The sequence below is a fragment of the Erpetoichthys calabaricus genome, chromosome 9 (assembly GCF_900747795.2).
Source record: "Erpetoichthys calabaricus chromosome 9, fErpCal1.3, whole genome shotgun sequence".
Classification (NCBI taxonomy): domain Eukaryota; kingdom Metazoa; phylum Chordata; class Cladistia; order Polypteriformes; family Polypteridae; genus Erpetoichthys; species Erpetoichthys calabaricus.
Window position 1 is genome coordinate 136,976,461 of NC_041402.2, and position 15,962 is coordinate 136,992,422.

Consider the following 15,962-nt stretch of genomic DNA (forward strand, 5'->3'; position numbering starts at 1 on the left):
CTACATATTGGATTAAACTTTGTAGTGGGTTCTTATTAACAAATAGCTGAGTCCACACTTCTACTTGACCGTGAATATCAAGTGAAAAAATAAGAGAGAAAAACTAAGTCTGGACCAGTTTTGCTATACTGATCTCAAAGAAATGGTCAGTAAGTAGGTATGGGCCTGTTATGGACACCCAGATACCAAATGACACAGTAGGATACAACTTCTTTGTATTCAGGTGAATCTGAACCGGCAATATGGGCCTGATACCATACCCTAGCTAAGGCAGTTCTGTCCTATACATGTGAACACTGAATTAGAAAAAAAGCAAAATATACATTCTAACTTTACATGTAGTATATCCCATTGCCAGTTTTGCATGAAATGGACTCTTATGACAGATGAATTACTATACGCAATGTGTCACATTCTTAGTAAAGAGTCCATGTTTATTTGATATGTTTAGTGGCAGCCTTTTTCAAGGCTGCATAATAAGCAAATCTATGTCCTCTAAATTAATCTAAAAGGTAGATTATCTTACCCGAGCAGAGCTGAGCGTTGTGGATGTTAAGTAAGTACCCGTGGAGGTCAGGGTGTCAGCATGTGATGCCACAGAGTAGGAGTCAGCACCAGTCTCCAAGTTAACATTCTGTCGTGCTTTCATGGAATCAATCTCTCTCTTCAAGACCAAGCTGTCAAAGCGATCCAGGTCCTTGGGCAGTACTAGACCTCGCACATCTGACAACAGTGAAAACTGAAAAGGCAGAAATAGCAGCATTAGTTTGTGTGGCTCAGAACACCATTCGGGTCCATTTCCTTAACATTAATACCTTGGCATGAGTGTTGAACAGCTCAAACAGTGCCATCACGAGGGCCTCAATGCCAATGTGACTATCTTTGTACTCATCCAAGTAGTAGGCCATAGTCTGACGCTCCTGTTCATTGAGAAGATGTCTGGCCTGCTCTTCCAACATAACACGTGACTGATTAATAAGGCTGGACAGTGTTACTTGAGATCCGGCCACTCCTCTGTAGAATACTGTCTGAAATATAAGAAAGAAAAAATGCAATAAATGGATTTAGCCAAAAAAATAGACAAACACCTAATGAAATAGGTAGACTACACTAGATATAGGAGGAGCTAGTAAACCACACAAAGGATACTAGACACACAAGCTGCCACAGAAGAAGCCCAATAAATACAGAGGGGTAGTCGAATACAGGAATTGACAAATAAACTAATGGAGGATTAAAAAAATGTTGACAAAATGACCCATTGATCAAACACAAGATTGAGCACCACATTCAAAACTGTTCTTTTGGTTAACCCCAATTAGGTGGTAAACCGTTCATGAGAACAGAGATCTTGGATGAATGAGTAAGGACAAAACAGGGATCACATTCTTGGAATTGGCAGCCATAGGATGAGGAGACATGGTCAGAATGGAAGAAAAGTCAGTGGTTGATCAGTAAAAAATAAGCATGAAGAAATGGGTGAAAACACAATTAAAATACAGGCAAAGTGTTTTATTGGTGAGTTTTTACAGGAATTTATTTTTATGTTTTATGTTTTTACCCAGAGATTCCATTTATTTGGTTTATTTTTTTATTTTGATTTAACTGTCTTGTTGTGTTTTACTTACGTTACAGCTGTGGATTTGTCACATTATCAAAAATGTCACTCAGATGATGTCTGTCATGACCTGCTATTTGCAATTAGTGAAAGGGTACGAGGCCTGAAAAAAGATCCATAAACAAGGCTCTATCTAGGATAAGCATTATGGAAGGCAGCTTCACCCTAGATTCTACTGGTCTAAAACTAACCCTTGCCCTTAAAGTAAAAAAAAAATCTCTTTAACTACCCAAAATATACCAAAAAATACATAAATATATTCTTCTATAGATAAGAACCATAAAAAAAGTTTGGTTAGTTAAAAACAAGGCTAAAGCAGAGTACTTAGCAATAAAGATAAATATATATATATATATAGATATATATATATATATATATATATATATATATATATATATATATATATATATATATATATATATATATATATATATATATAAAACTAAATAAAGACAAATATTTAAATAAGTACAAGAAGCACACAAATGGTAAAAAAAGCAAAAAAAAGGCAAAAAGACTTTCCCTAAAAGCAAACAAGTTCCAAACTGAGATCCAATAAACAGAATCCACAAAACTGATGTAAAAATGAAAAATGTAAAAACCAGAAAATCAACGCACATTTTAATACTCATTACATTAACTACATTGAACCACTGAAGGATTCACTCCCCAGCCCACTCAAAATGTAGGCGAAGGATAGCCTTCAGTGGTGACATCATAGTGGCCCTGCCTCTTGAGGTTCCATCCTCAAAACACAAGGAAAAGGAGAGAACAAAACAAAATAAATAGAAAAGAAATAGTAAAGAAACACAATAAATTCTCTATTATATTAAAAATGTTTTTCATCGTGTCCGCGTTATTCAGCCTTGACCACTCCCTTCCACACCTCTCACCCAATCATTACTCCTACTCTCTCTGTACCACCCCATGACACTCTCACTCTCACTCTCTTCATTGTAGTCAGTTATAATGGCAAGGCAGAAAAGCAAATTATCTATTCAAGAACGTTGAATCTTAGATTGCGACAGAAAAAGAGCAGCAAGAACTGTTAATGAACAAAAAAAAGCTGCTTATAATAAAAATCAAGAACAAGGAGAATCATCCAATAAATGAAAAACAGAAAAATATCTTGAACAATATGCAAACAGAATACTAGTTGTGCAAGCCCGTGCTGTAAAAAGCCCAGGGTTCTAGAAACTACTGAAATCGTCAGAAAAAAAAAGAAATGTAGCGATGTCAGGTAATTGAAAGGAACTACTCTGGGCATCTCTCTCCTAGGAGGTTTCATTTTGCTCACTTGTGCATTAGTGACTAAGCGACTGTCTCTTTCTTCGGAGGTTTCGTTTTGCTGATGTGCTTGCCTCGCTTGTGTATTACCGGCAGGAGGAAAAGTAAAAGGGATACTGTTTTGCCTATGTGCTTGCCTAATTTGTGTATTAGCGGCTAAGCAAGTTTCTGTTTCCTCAGAAGTGGAGCCCTTACCCCAACTTCACCACTCACTTCCGGGCAGACACACACATTTCCATGCATAAACATTTAAATATAAGATATGTTAGTGGATAAAGTGATTCATAATATTGTTTTTTGACAAGGTTTTAACGTAATTTATTTTTTTATTTACTTTTTATTATGTCTTATTATGTTTTACTTTTTACTATGTTTTATTATTCATTGGTATTTAAAATAGTGAATTACTCAACGATTTTCTATCTATAATAACTAAGGACCAAACCGTCTTCCTCCCACGCCCCACATATTCTTCTATATGCCATCTCTTTAAATACAATCGTTTTCTCTAACCCTGACACCCTTCGAGAAGCTCAGCGGCAAGACAGTTGGTGCCCAGTGCCCACCAGGTTGGTGAGCAAAGCAAGCAGGAGGCCCCTTTGTAATAATAAAAAACACATATTTACAATAAAAATATGAAAAATAATAATTTAAATAAGGTAGAAAATGGAAAACCATAACCTGGCTAAAATATGACAGTATCACAGATGCTTAATCCCTCAGTGTAGTCACATTTAATAAAATGGTAGCTAGTTTCAGATTCAGGCAGGCCCTAGGGTTAGGTTTGTGCTTCTTGTTACGACCTCCGTTTGTCACCTGACTTTGATTCTTATTTTGTCCCTTGGTTTCTGTTTTCAGTTTTTGATCTCATGGTGTTGATCCCTTGCTTTGTTTCAAGTACATTTTTTTTAACCATTTTCAGATCCTATTCTCATTTTCACAGCAATCCTTGGACATGTCTTGTGTTACAAAACACAGATCAAAATCCACTTGAATAAATAGTGGCATGATGTTATGGCAATACCATAACAAAGAACTCATAAAAATAAGAATTCCTAAATTAAGTAAATATTAGAACTATGACATGGAAAGCAACTAGCTGAGCTCTAGGTGATTACCGAAGCCTGTTTAAATAAATAAGCGTTAGGTGACTGTGACATAATTGCAGTTGAGTTGCAACTAAATTAAACCAAAAATTAAGAATTTGTATATTAAAGCTATGATTATTATATTCAAACACCAGAGAGTGATAAAGAAATATGAAACACAAAATGTAAGGTAAACAAGGGAAAAGCAAAGTCTGTTGTTGCTTGGGACCTTCTTACCCTTGTTTGGAATTAGGTCTGTCAGGTGGGGTGGCTTATACAATTGCCCAGCGCCAAGATCGTCAAATAAGCACTCCTTTTTCTAAATTCCTCTTCCCATCTCTCTTTCTATTTGGCATCGCTTCAAATTCGCTGTCAAGTATTTCCCCCCAATTCACCTCCAAATTCCTGAATCAATAAAGTATATGTAGGAAGTAGCCTTTAAACCACATACTGGAGTTACTTTATAACCAATCTACAGAGATAGTTCTTAAATCAGAAATGTCCTTTAGAAATTCTTAGTCTTTTCCTCAGAGCTTTCTCTGGTGGCTCCATAAATATTTCTGGCAACAGGAGTGCCCCTTGAAATTCTCAGGGTCTTCTCTTCAAAGTTCCCGGTGGCAGCCCCAGGTACCTAGGTATTCCTGAGATCCTGGACAGTTAAAGAGATAAACACAACTAGTTGCTCTAATACCTCTAAAGACCTAATGCATTTCTTATCCTTTTGTGGCTTTGCTGAGATTCATCTTTACTCTGTACTGGCATCTGTACCAGTGATTTATTCCTATAATCTCTTTATCATCGCACCACGGTTAGGGGCTCTTATACTTTACAGTACATATAATGACAATGCAGCAAGCCTGTCTCTAAACTCTCAGGACTTTCAGTGTGTAATTTGTGTATCATCAAAACAGAACATGGAGCTCTTTCTGTGTCTGTCCTCACACTGCAGATAATGACCCTTTCTACTGTATTCTCACAATGACACACTAGATATTTTATATTCTTCCTTCAGAGAACAGCAGGAATTGTTATACATTTTAAATTTTCATTCTGTACCATTAGAGCTGGTTATGACATTGTATTTACCTCCACAGAAGAACTGAGTGGCACTCAGCTTTTCTGTGCACTCACAATGTACGTTCTTTATGTTTTCTAAACCCTCACACTGAGGTGGTAGACTCTCATATTCTGTTTATTCCCTTTTTATGGTATTGCAGGACTGCCATTCGTTGCATTGATTTCCCTCTTTTCTTGGAGTTTCATTAATGATGAAGCCTTATAGTTTATCTGTTTCTGAGGTTCACTATTCAGAGCCGAAGTTGGTCTCTTGGCCAAGACCTGGCCTTCTGAAGTTTATTTCACGCACCACTGCGACCGCCTCTTAACTCACAGGAAAAATAGAAATTTCATTTACTGCTCTGGAAGTGCAGGCCACCCACGACTGCTTTCCCAGCAAAATGACAAACAAGATCCATTCTGAGCTAAAGAGCTCAGAGCTGCGCAGCCTCTATATTCAGTATTGATCGCCCTTCAACGCTAAATGTTCTGCTGCAGTCGCCTATCCAGAGCGATAAGGCTGTTAACACCCATCACCAAATCGAAAATCCCAGTGGCCCTGGCACCTTTACAGTCTATAGCAGGAAGAATGAAAAGCCAGAGTGGATATCTAGGACTGTGCAGTTGGAGTGATGCCTCAGATGGCCTTAATTTCAAGTCTCTGCTAAAAGCTGACCTATTCAAAGGACACCCCGTATGAGGCAATAGAGAGCTGCATGATCCTATATTAGAGAGACCAGTTAATGCCTTTCATTCTGAAGCTCAGATCAAAGGGCTTTTAAACCCAGCGAGTGGCACTATAATAAGCAAGTGTTCCGACTAGTACAGGAAAACCACAAACTGTCATATTGTGTCTGACTTTGGGAAAACAGAATCAGCATAGTTGTCATGGTGTAAAGAGTGTCTGTCATGGACTTAATGTACTTTAGCTACCTAGAGATGTTCATTGAGATAAATAAAAAAAGAAAGAAAAAAAAAACAAATACTTACTAGTCTGCAGACAAAACTACTGCAGAATCTTTCTTAGCCATCTATTCTCTGCATCACCACAGCCTCTGTGCTGCCAGGAATATGGAAAGAACTTGTCAAGGTGACTCTTCACAATAATTTTAATTGTTTCCTATCTGACTTTCCTGAAGGCAAGGCTATTCAGCTCAGTGTAATCCATGACTGATAGGATATATATGTCTATATAGCACCTTCCAGAGATGCCATGATATCTCTGCCAAGGGTACTATAAACAGCAATAAGTGTAAGCTATCTGGAAATGTCTAGAAGCCAAGAAATGTCCAGTGGCATTTCAGAAGTCATATTAGTAAAAACTTCTAGGGCATGGGAATTGAGTAAAGGAAGGAGAAGGATGGCTACATGTGACAAAGAATGGTTTCAACAAACGGACACTCCTAAAAGTCAGTGGGATATAGCATGGAGGTACTGTAACTGTTAAATAGTGAGAGGAGCTGTGGATGGTAAGATTCGTAATGTAGGGCTGGGGACAGTCGGGTGAAGAGCAGTTTAAGAGGTACATGTAACACTTCAGCTTAATGATAACTCTACTGTGATGATGTACTCTACACTAATTATTATTAAGAATCCTAATCTGCCCACTATTGTACAACTGATTTCTGGTCTTACTTAAAATAAGAGAAAAATAAATTTACATTTTTAATGGACACAATCATGTGCCTGAGGATTATTGTGAGCAAAGGGTGACAAGTATATAAAGGCTGAAAGGCAAAAATCAGGAATGAGCCAAGGTCAAAGCCAAGAAGCCAGCACTGAATGAGTAAAACCAAAGGGCAAAGACAAAATCAGAGGTCAGAAACAAAATCCTAATGCTAGGCCCTACTTTATAATAAAGCTAACTGCAACTAACATTCTCAGTTATTTAATCAACTGAGGAATATCGAACCTGCTTCACACCACCATATTTGTAGGGAGATAATGATGATGTTAATGATCCCAAATCTCATGACCACGTGAACAGGAACATGATGAAACTCTAACAAAATAACATCAAGTAAACAGGAAAAAGAAGACAATATGACGCAATATGAAAAACAATATCCTTCAAACAGAAATGACAACTAAGGTCAGAAATGAAATCCTTACATAAAACAACCCAAGCTAGACAAAAATGCACTGTCATACATGGATGCTTGAGGATCATCTTCAAGGTTCAGACCAAGAAGGTAATAATAATTATTATTATAATAATAATTCTTTACATTTATATAGTTGGTTTCTCATTACTCAAAGCACTTCAGTGAGTGGAGAACCACTTCAGCCACCACCAATGTGTAGCACTCACCTGGATGATGTGATCGCAGCCAAAATTGAGCCAGTAAAATCACCACACATTAGCCATTAGGTGGTGAAGTGGTAAGAGAGAGATAGCCAATTAGAGACCGGGCATGATTTGGGGGCCAAGATGTCCACACCATGGAAAAAAATTTAGCCAGGACAACAGGATACACCCTATCAAAAATGCACAGAAATCTTTAATGACCACAGAGAGGACCTCAGTTTTACATCTCATCCAAAGGATAGTGCCATATTTACAGCACAGTGTTCCCATCACCGCACTGGGGCATTGGGATCCACATACAGACCTCAGGGTAAATGCCCCATGCTGGTCTCCCTAACATCTCTTCCAGGAGAAACCCAAGCTTTTTCCCTAGATACTCTCCCATCCAAGTGCTGGCTGGGCCTGAACATGCTTAGTTTCAGGTGGATGACCTGTTCTGAAGCACACGTGGTATGGCTGCTGGGACACAGAGATATGAGGGGGTGCCGTTGCTAAGTGTTCTGTCTCTTCTTCCCATAGTTCACCGGATGAGGGCTCATGACATACAAGAATGACACTGCCCCATTTGGTCCCAGCATTATAAAAGTCAATTGACCATGGAAAGAGGCATCATTTCTTGGACCCAAGCCGGTGAGGCTTAAGCTCCCAATTACTAACCTACTCTTAGAATGAGCCAAATTAAAGAGATTTTTTTGTGCATGTTTATGCAGTGCCATTGTGCATTTGTTTATTGGGGTTGCCTAGTTGGCTCCTTAGCTATTCCCTGGGACATTGTGAAGTTACTTGGGTGATTGCAACATATATAACAATGGCAAAATACTACATTAGTGGGAAATATTCCAAAATGTTTCTATACATTGAAGCCCCTCATTGATGCTATCCTCAGCTAGCATTATCTAGCAATCAATGAAATGCTTAGTTTCTGCAAGCCCATTAGCCACAACTTTTAATACATTTTACTTTACTCTCAAGGCACTTTTGATTGCAGCAATTTAGAAGAAAATGGAATTTGTTTATGACTGTTAGATCGAGCACTTAATGTATAACAGCATTTGGATTACTCTGTCATAAAGTGTGTATTACATTGATAATTTAAAATCAATACAAATGTAGGACTTTTGTAGCAGGAATGATAAAGGCTCCATGTTTTGTGTGGTAATAGGTTAACTTGTTCCTAGAAGACTGATGGGAGCTTTCAGAGAGAACTTGAGGGGTGCATAAAAAACTGAGTTCAAATATATGAATGAAATATGCAAAGCCACTAGCCTCGCAGTACATAGAACAGTTTGAGGTAGATAATGTAAGAATAGTCCACACCTTGAGAGATGATTAGAAACTACAAAACTACAAGGACAAGGCTTCTAAATCCAGTCCTGCCCAAATCCATAACCCTCTGTCTGTCAGCTCTGCTGCTTACCCTCTCCATAGCTGGCATTCTTTTAATTCATCAATAAAGGCTCTATATAAAATAATGATTGGCTGGCTGACAAAGAAGAACAGGCCAATCTACTCCAGGGACAATTTCTCACAACATTAAAACTGAAGATATACAATGCAGAGAGTTTTGCAGACTGAGAGGTGGTTTTATTATCACTGAACGCTCAACTTGCACTCGATCCATTAGACATCATAATTATCCCGATGACAAAAGAGGTCATTTAAGGGGCTGTGATTTAGTGTCTGCTGTTAATTTACAGTAAGACAGAACTTCAAATGTTACAAGGATATAGACTAAATGTTGACCCTTCCCAGCCTTCATCTACAGAGGGCATGTGGTGCACAGTACAGATTTTCACTGTACAGATATTCACCCAAAGACTCAAAAATCTACAAGGACAAATTAATTAAGAGCCTCAAGGGAATTTGTTATCCCCTCCCTTTTTTTCACTTGTTTAATCGATTTCAAGATCATGTTGAAATGCACACATTACATATTTTTAAAACAAATAGTATTGCATTTTAAAGTTTTCATCAAACAACTATATACAGATTTCCTTTCACTTATGTGCTGAAAGGGAGCAAGATTACTGATATTACCAAAAGGTTAGCCATGGTTCAGTACTTTTAATTAGAAGGGGCCAACATTGATAAAGGCTGGCTAGAATAAAAAAAAAAAAAGAGTGTTTCTTCTTAGGGTGATTTATTTTTCTATATTTATCAGTAAAATAAAACAAGCTTTTTGTATTACAGTGTAGGAAGTGTTAGGATTAGGAGCTTGATGAGACAGTAAAGACCTACGATTCATTTATTATAGTATAGTGTTTCTTATGTGTTAATGGTTTATAAGATAGCACCAGAAATAGAACTATTAAAGAATAAAGGGTTATTATAACCACAAGGCTGTTAAGATAAATAATCAAAAATTATATTCCAACAGAGTTTAAACAGAGGTCACATTAAAACTATGTGGCCAGGCAAAATAAAGGTATGAAGCTGTTATGAATGACTTTGTTGTGACCCTGTTTTGCTTTATTAACATTGTGCTGGTGTGGTCTTTTTCATTCTCATTATAGGTTTTAAAACTTCCTGAAATTAATGGTGATAAGAATTTCCTAATTTAAAACTAGGAGGCTTTGCCCCCTGCTTGCATCGCTCACCAACCCCCCTGGCCTGTGCTATGTGCCACCCACTTTGAATCTCTGTCGCATTCTTGCAGATGTGCCTCTTCATTGGGAAGAAACACTACTATTCCCTGATGGCAACACGAATTAGACGATCTACAAGTCTCTGACTTAAAATTTAAATCTGAACAATATCTACATACTTCTGTCATATCACTTATGTCCTTATATTCAATCTCTTTTCGCTGTTCCATTATTTCACCAAGTAATAATTTCCATTTGTTTGCACTAAAGCGATCTTTACTATCATTTTTTTGAGACTTTTGAATTTTTGTACTTCTGTTATCTCTAACCTACTCTGCATGTGTATCGCGTCAACGTTTTTGAATTCTTTATGACGTTCTACTTTGTCATCTACTCTTTGTCTTTAATTTCCAGCCCCAGGCCTGGTTAAATCTCTTGGCACAAAGTCTCATCTCACGGGACATTAAATTATCTCTCTGAAAAAGTCTTGTCTCATCCCAGGCTAAAACGTTTCGTCTTGTCCCAGAATTTTTTTATATAATAGAGAGATGTACTTAATTTAGTTCAAATATTTTCCCATCTTCTTTCAAAGCCATTTGTCTTCCTTGGGTGGAGCTAAGGAATTGACCTGGAAAAGCGTGAACTGTGATGTTATCAGATGAGACAAAAGATCAGTACTGAGCATTTCGTAAGCATCCGAGATTGGATACATACTTAAAACATCTGGGGCCTCAAGCATAAACGGTGTGAACGTACAAAAATGTTGCATAAGCCCGTTTCCATGCTCAAATCGCAATGTATAAAACTTAAACTTGGTGTAAAGCCACGCATATTTTCACGCTAGCTAAATGCTTGGAGTACGCAAGTTCTCTGCTCGGTTTTGCAAACTGGTGGCACCCAAGGTCAAAGCAGTGCTTTTGTTCCAGTGTGGTTTCCCTTTCTTTTTTAGATCCACATACCTGATGCTGCTTTATCATATACATTGAAATTAACCGCATATTGTTTATTAGTTTAAGGCATCTGATTGTAATTAACCTGTAACAATATAATGGTCCACGGAATGGCCAAACTATTCCAAATACCATAGCTGCTTTAGCGTTGTTCCTCTCAATGCAAAACTCAGACTATTTATCCCACTGTATCTGAGTGTGGAACCACAGCTCTATAGCAGCTGATCGGAAAGAGAATTATCGGTATACAGCATCAAGCACATGCTGCCTCAGCCATGCGCACAGTCTATTGAACTGCTTTCAAACGGCAAACACTTCAGAGCCTTTCCTGTAGGGACATTGCGGTTCAGAAACAGTTTCATCCCAAGAACTATAAAGGCACTCAATCAGTCCATCAAGTGCTCCTTGTAGAACTGTTTGTACTTATTAGTACAATCACCTCACTTTAAACTTGTGATACAGATATAATATTGCACACCCTGCGCCACTTTATAAAGTGCATATTTACATATGATGACGATATAATTTTTAAGATGAAATAAAGCAAAATATTTTTATTACATTATACAGATAAAATGTTAACATCATTTAAATAATCTATATTGTTAATTATTAAACATGTGAGGACATGGTGTCACAGCACTAGCTAGTTTAGGGATTGTTCCTGCCTCGTGCTGTATTCTTGCTGGGGCTGGCGCGACACTGGAAGGATAGATGGATGGAACAATTAAACATGTACTACAAAGATATTTCAATGTTCCTTAAAAGTTTTTAAGAATTGGCGTTCTAAGCTTACAGATGGCTTAACATCTATTACAGAGCTTATTGTGTGGCGATTGGTTACTTGGAGAAAGAAAAGGAAGAACAGAAACTGGGGGTTAGTACGTTTGAAAGAGACAATATTGCTGCAATAAATTACTTCGTTGAAGGTCGCGCACGGCACAGCAAGCATCTTGCGTGAGGCAGTCTCTGGACAGGGTGCCAGCTCATCACTATCACTGCGCCACCATGCTCCAATGCTTAATAACTATCATCATGAAAATTATATCAAGTATACATCTCAGTATTTTAATTATATAGAGAGCTGTAATATCACAAATGTAATGGATTCTGTGTCCAGTTGGAGGAAGAGAAAGCCTGTTTAAGAAGCACATAGTGATTCACACACACATAGAGCACATAGAAGAACACATACAAAACAAAGCATTTAACGTGCTACTTTAGTTGTGATGGTATTTGAGAAACTAGTAAATTGAACATTTTAAAGATGATGTTTATGATGTGGGCGGCACGGTGGCGCAGTGGCTAGCGCTGCTGCCTCGCAGTTGGGAGACCTGGGGACCCGGGTTCGCTTCCCGGGTCCTCCCTGCGTGGAGTTTGCATGTTCTCCCCGTGTCTGCGTGGGTTTCCTCCGGGCGCTCCGGTTTCCTCCCACAGTCCAAAGACATGCCGGTTAGGTGGATTGGAGATTCTAAATTGGCCCTAGTGTGTGCTTGGTGTGTTTGTGTGTGTCCTGCGGTGGGTTGGCACCCTGCCCAGGATTGGTTCCTGCCTTGTGCCCTGTGTTGGCTGGGATTGGCTCCAGCAGACCCCTGTGACCCTGTAGTTAGGATTCAGCGGGTTGGAAAATGGATGGATGGATGTTTATGATGTTTCACTTTAATGACAAAATAAACTACGTAATTAAAGTGGAAATTTCGAGATTAAAGTTGACATTTCAAGCTTTTTTTCCCACTGTGTCCCTATTTTTTTTCTTTTCTCTGTACCCCAATTAGCTTTCAAATGACACTCAAATGGTGGGCTATGACTCGCCTTTTCATGGCAACTTTGATATCTGACAACTTCTTTTTTATTTTGGGCACTGTGCAACTTTGTGAACTTGAACTTTCGAGTTTCTCCGGCACTCTATGTCACTCGATCAACTTCCTTTTGTTGTTTATACCACTGTTTAAACCAACAAATAATACATTTTTCCTTGCCTCCACTTGGTATTCGCTGAAATTCTTCTGTTTCCCCTGTGCTTTTTCCTTTGCCTTTTCAGAGAACGTTGAGCTTAAGGGCTATTTATATTGATTTGCATATTCAAAGAGGCATAATTCTGGAAGGAGTTTGGGTGGGGCAGCAGGCGCGTGCACGTGCATTACTTTTTACACTGACTGGGATTTATGGAGTGGAAGAACGTGGGTTGGCGTTTGCACAGATTTATGCATCTGGATTTTTTTGTGCGTACGCACATTTCCGCTTTTGTCCTTACGCCATGCTTTAGTGTAAATTCGACATGGTGTTATGCATGAGGCCCCTGGTGATTTTTTTTGTTTTTGGATTTTTGTTTCTGTTTTTTAAACTCTTCTGGGTTTTGCTGTTCCAGATTTGACCTTTGCGTGTACCTTTTGACTATGTCCATCTCCCAATCTTTTATGCTTTTTTTTTTTTTGTAAAACAGGAGCTTGTGTGGACTTGCCTGCAGAGTGACTTAGCTAAACTACTAGGGTTTTCTAGGGTTACTAGGGTTTGGCAACTTGGGGAAATTTTTCTTTCCCTTTCTTTTACTTCTGGCAGAACATGATCTTGGATTTATTAGAATGTGGGACCCTGAGATAGAATGTCTGAATTTTTGAATGGGTTTAATTGAGTAGGATCAAAAAGCTCAAATCAAAATTACATCTAAATTTAGATTATATCCATCCATCCATTATCTAACCCGCTATATCCTAACTACAGGGTCACGGGGGTCTGCTGGAGCCAATCCCAGCCAACACAGGGCGCAAAGCAGGAAACAAACCCCAGGCAGGGCACCAGCCCACCACAGGGCGTGCACACACACACACACCCACGCACACACACACACACACACACACACACACACACACACACACACACACACACACCAAGCACACACTAGGGACAATTTAGGACCGCCAATGCACCTAACCTGCATGTCTATGGACTGTGGGAGGAAACCCATGCAGACAAGGGGAGAACATGCAAACTCCATGCAGGGAGGACTCGGGAAGTGAACCCAGGTCTCCTTACTGCGAGGCAGCAGCGCTACCCACTGTGCCACCGTGCCGCCCTTTAGATCATATGTTTATATAATATACTGTACATAACTAGTAAAGTGAAACACCTGTTTATGGAAAATGGGTTTAATGGTACAATAGTAAATCCGTGTGTTTTGTTGCATTTATAAACCTCTGATCACCAGACATGCTTTAAATCCCTCTTTCTTTGTGAGTCATGTTGTCTTTATTCATTGGATATTTTAGTCTTTACTTCCCTCATTCTTCGTGCTTTTTGTTACCTTTCTTCATCAACATTCCAGCCCTGTTGTGGATGACGTACACCACATGGTTTACTAACTTATGTTGGTCACTTGCCTTTGTTCACCTGACATTCCCACCCTCTTATGGAGAACATTACACTTGGGCACAGATGTTGGACGGATGGACGTTTTATCGCTTTATATATGTAGAGACGAAATTGTGGGTTTGACCATAGAAAAGGGCCAAGAGGACTTTTTGTGAGGAAAAATCTAATAGTTAGATCTGTAAACAAACATAATGGAGGAGAATTAGGTGAGTGCAATGAATATTATAAAAGCCTGGCACCATTACAGTCTGTTATTACTGGTAAGGTAAACTTAGGCAAAAAGCTCTTTTTAAGGAGTTATTACAACTGCCTTCAATAATCCAGGGCAGGGATATTATGGCTTTAAATGACTTGGAGATCTACACCAATATTCAAAATTGCCAGAGTTGTGGTTAACTACATGAGACATCTGAGACAATGAAACTGTGGCACATATGTAATTAGGAAGCAGGTTAGTCCTGTGTCTTATAGTTTGGCATTACCAGCACATTTGAAGAGTAATTCAACATTTCATACTTCCCAGCTAAAGCCGGTTTTCAAAAGTTCATATTATGTTCACTCATCTCCTTCCCATCCAATCTGTGTGGATGTTACTGAGGTGTTTGAAGTTCAGTCTATTTCAGTTTCACTTTGCTGTGGATCAGTAATGGAATATTTGGTACAATGGAAAGGATTTGCCTTGAAGATCATTGTTGTTTGATCGAGTGAAATTCATGCCTCCAAATTGTTATTCCGTTTTCAAGTTTGGTTCCAATATACTGGATACGAGCTTTCAGAGATCATGCTGTACTGAGAGGGTTATGTTATGAAAAAGTTATTATGAATCTTTTTGTAATATTAGCATCATGTTTTTCAAATCTTTTTCATTCTTATTATATGTTTGGAAGGTCCCTGAAAAGAATAGAGAAAGGATTTAGTGGTTTAGAATTTAGTTAACGTTTTGTTTCATGGATACCACCATTTTGATTACGGTTGCTATAGTGTCACTAAAAAAATAACATAGAAATGCATGATCTGTAATACCTATGCCACGATGAGATAAAAGTTCAGCACTGGGCATTTCCTGGCCATCAAATCTTGGATAATGCCTTAAAACTCCCTTTTGGGTCGAACCTTTGATTTTGATCTATCGTTGTGTTTCTGGTTTTTCATTTGAGTTTTGCTCTTCTGATTTTGATCTTTGCGTGTATCTTTTGTCTATATCTACTGTATCTTCCGATTATTTCTTGCATTGTTAGTGATTCTTTTCTTGCTTTTATTACATTTTGTGGCAGGGAAGTTTGGATAGAAAAATTAAGGTGGTCTTACCTACACTACAAAACAGGTGAACTGCTGGGGGTTTTCTTTCTAGCATATTTTTTTTTTTTTTTTCTGCATTTTCCTTCTGGCAGAACAGAAACCAACTCTCAGAGTGTCTTGTACTGGATATATTTTTTAGAAAATCTGAGTTGAGATAAATGTGCGCAATGTGCTATTTTGAGTTAAATTACACAAGGTCCCTCACAGATTGAAGAAGAGGGCTGTTTTCCACTTATCATATTAAACCTAATTTAAAGATCATGTTTCTTGCACTCTGTTTGACTGTTTATACTGTGGGTATAATTTTTAAAACACTGGTTTTGAAATACTTCATGTGTCTGTCTTGCAGTTACTGATCTCTTCAATACATAGTGGGGGAGATTAGAAAAGTTTGCCAAATGT

At 38.3% G+C, this 15,962-nt stretch overlaps 1 protein-coding gene across 2 annotated transcripts in view; it reads right to left on the bottom strand.

The window, feature by feature from the left end:
* Positions 1-15,962, bottom strand: part of whrna (whirlin a) — a 216,559-nt gene that overhangs the window by 24,101 nt on the left and 176,496 nt on the right. For both annotated transcript variants that reach the window (XM_051931531.1, XM_028810227.2), the window contains exons 6-7: positions 816-1,028; positions 527-739 (exon numbers count right to left, since the gene is read on the bottom strand). In XM_051931531.1, coding sequence (XP_051787491.1) covers positions 527-739; positions 816-1,028 — 426 coding nt within the window. The remainder of the gene's footprint in view (positions 1-526; positions 740-815; positions 1,029-15,962) is intronic.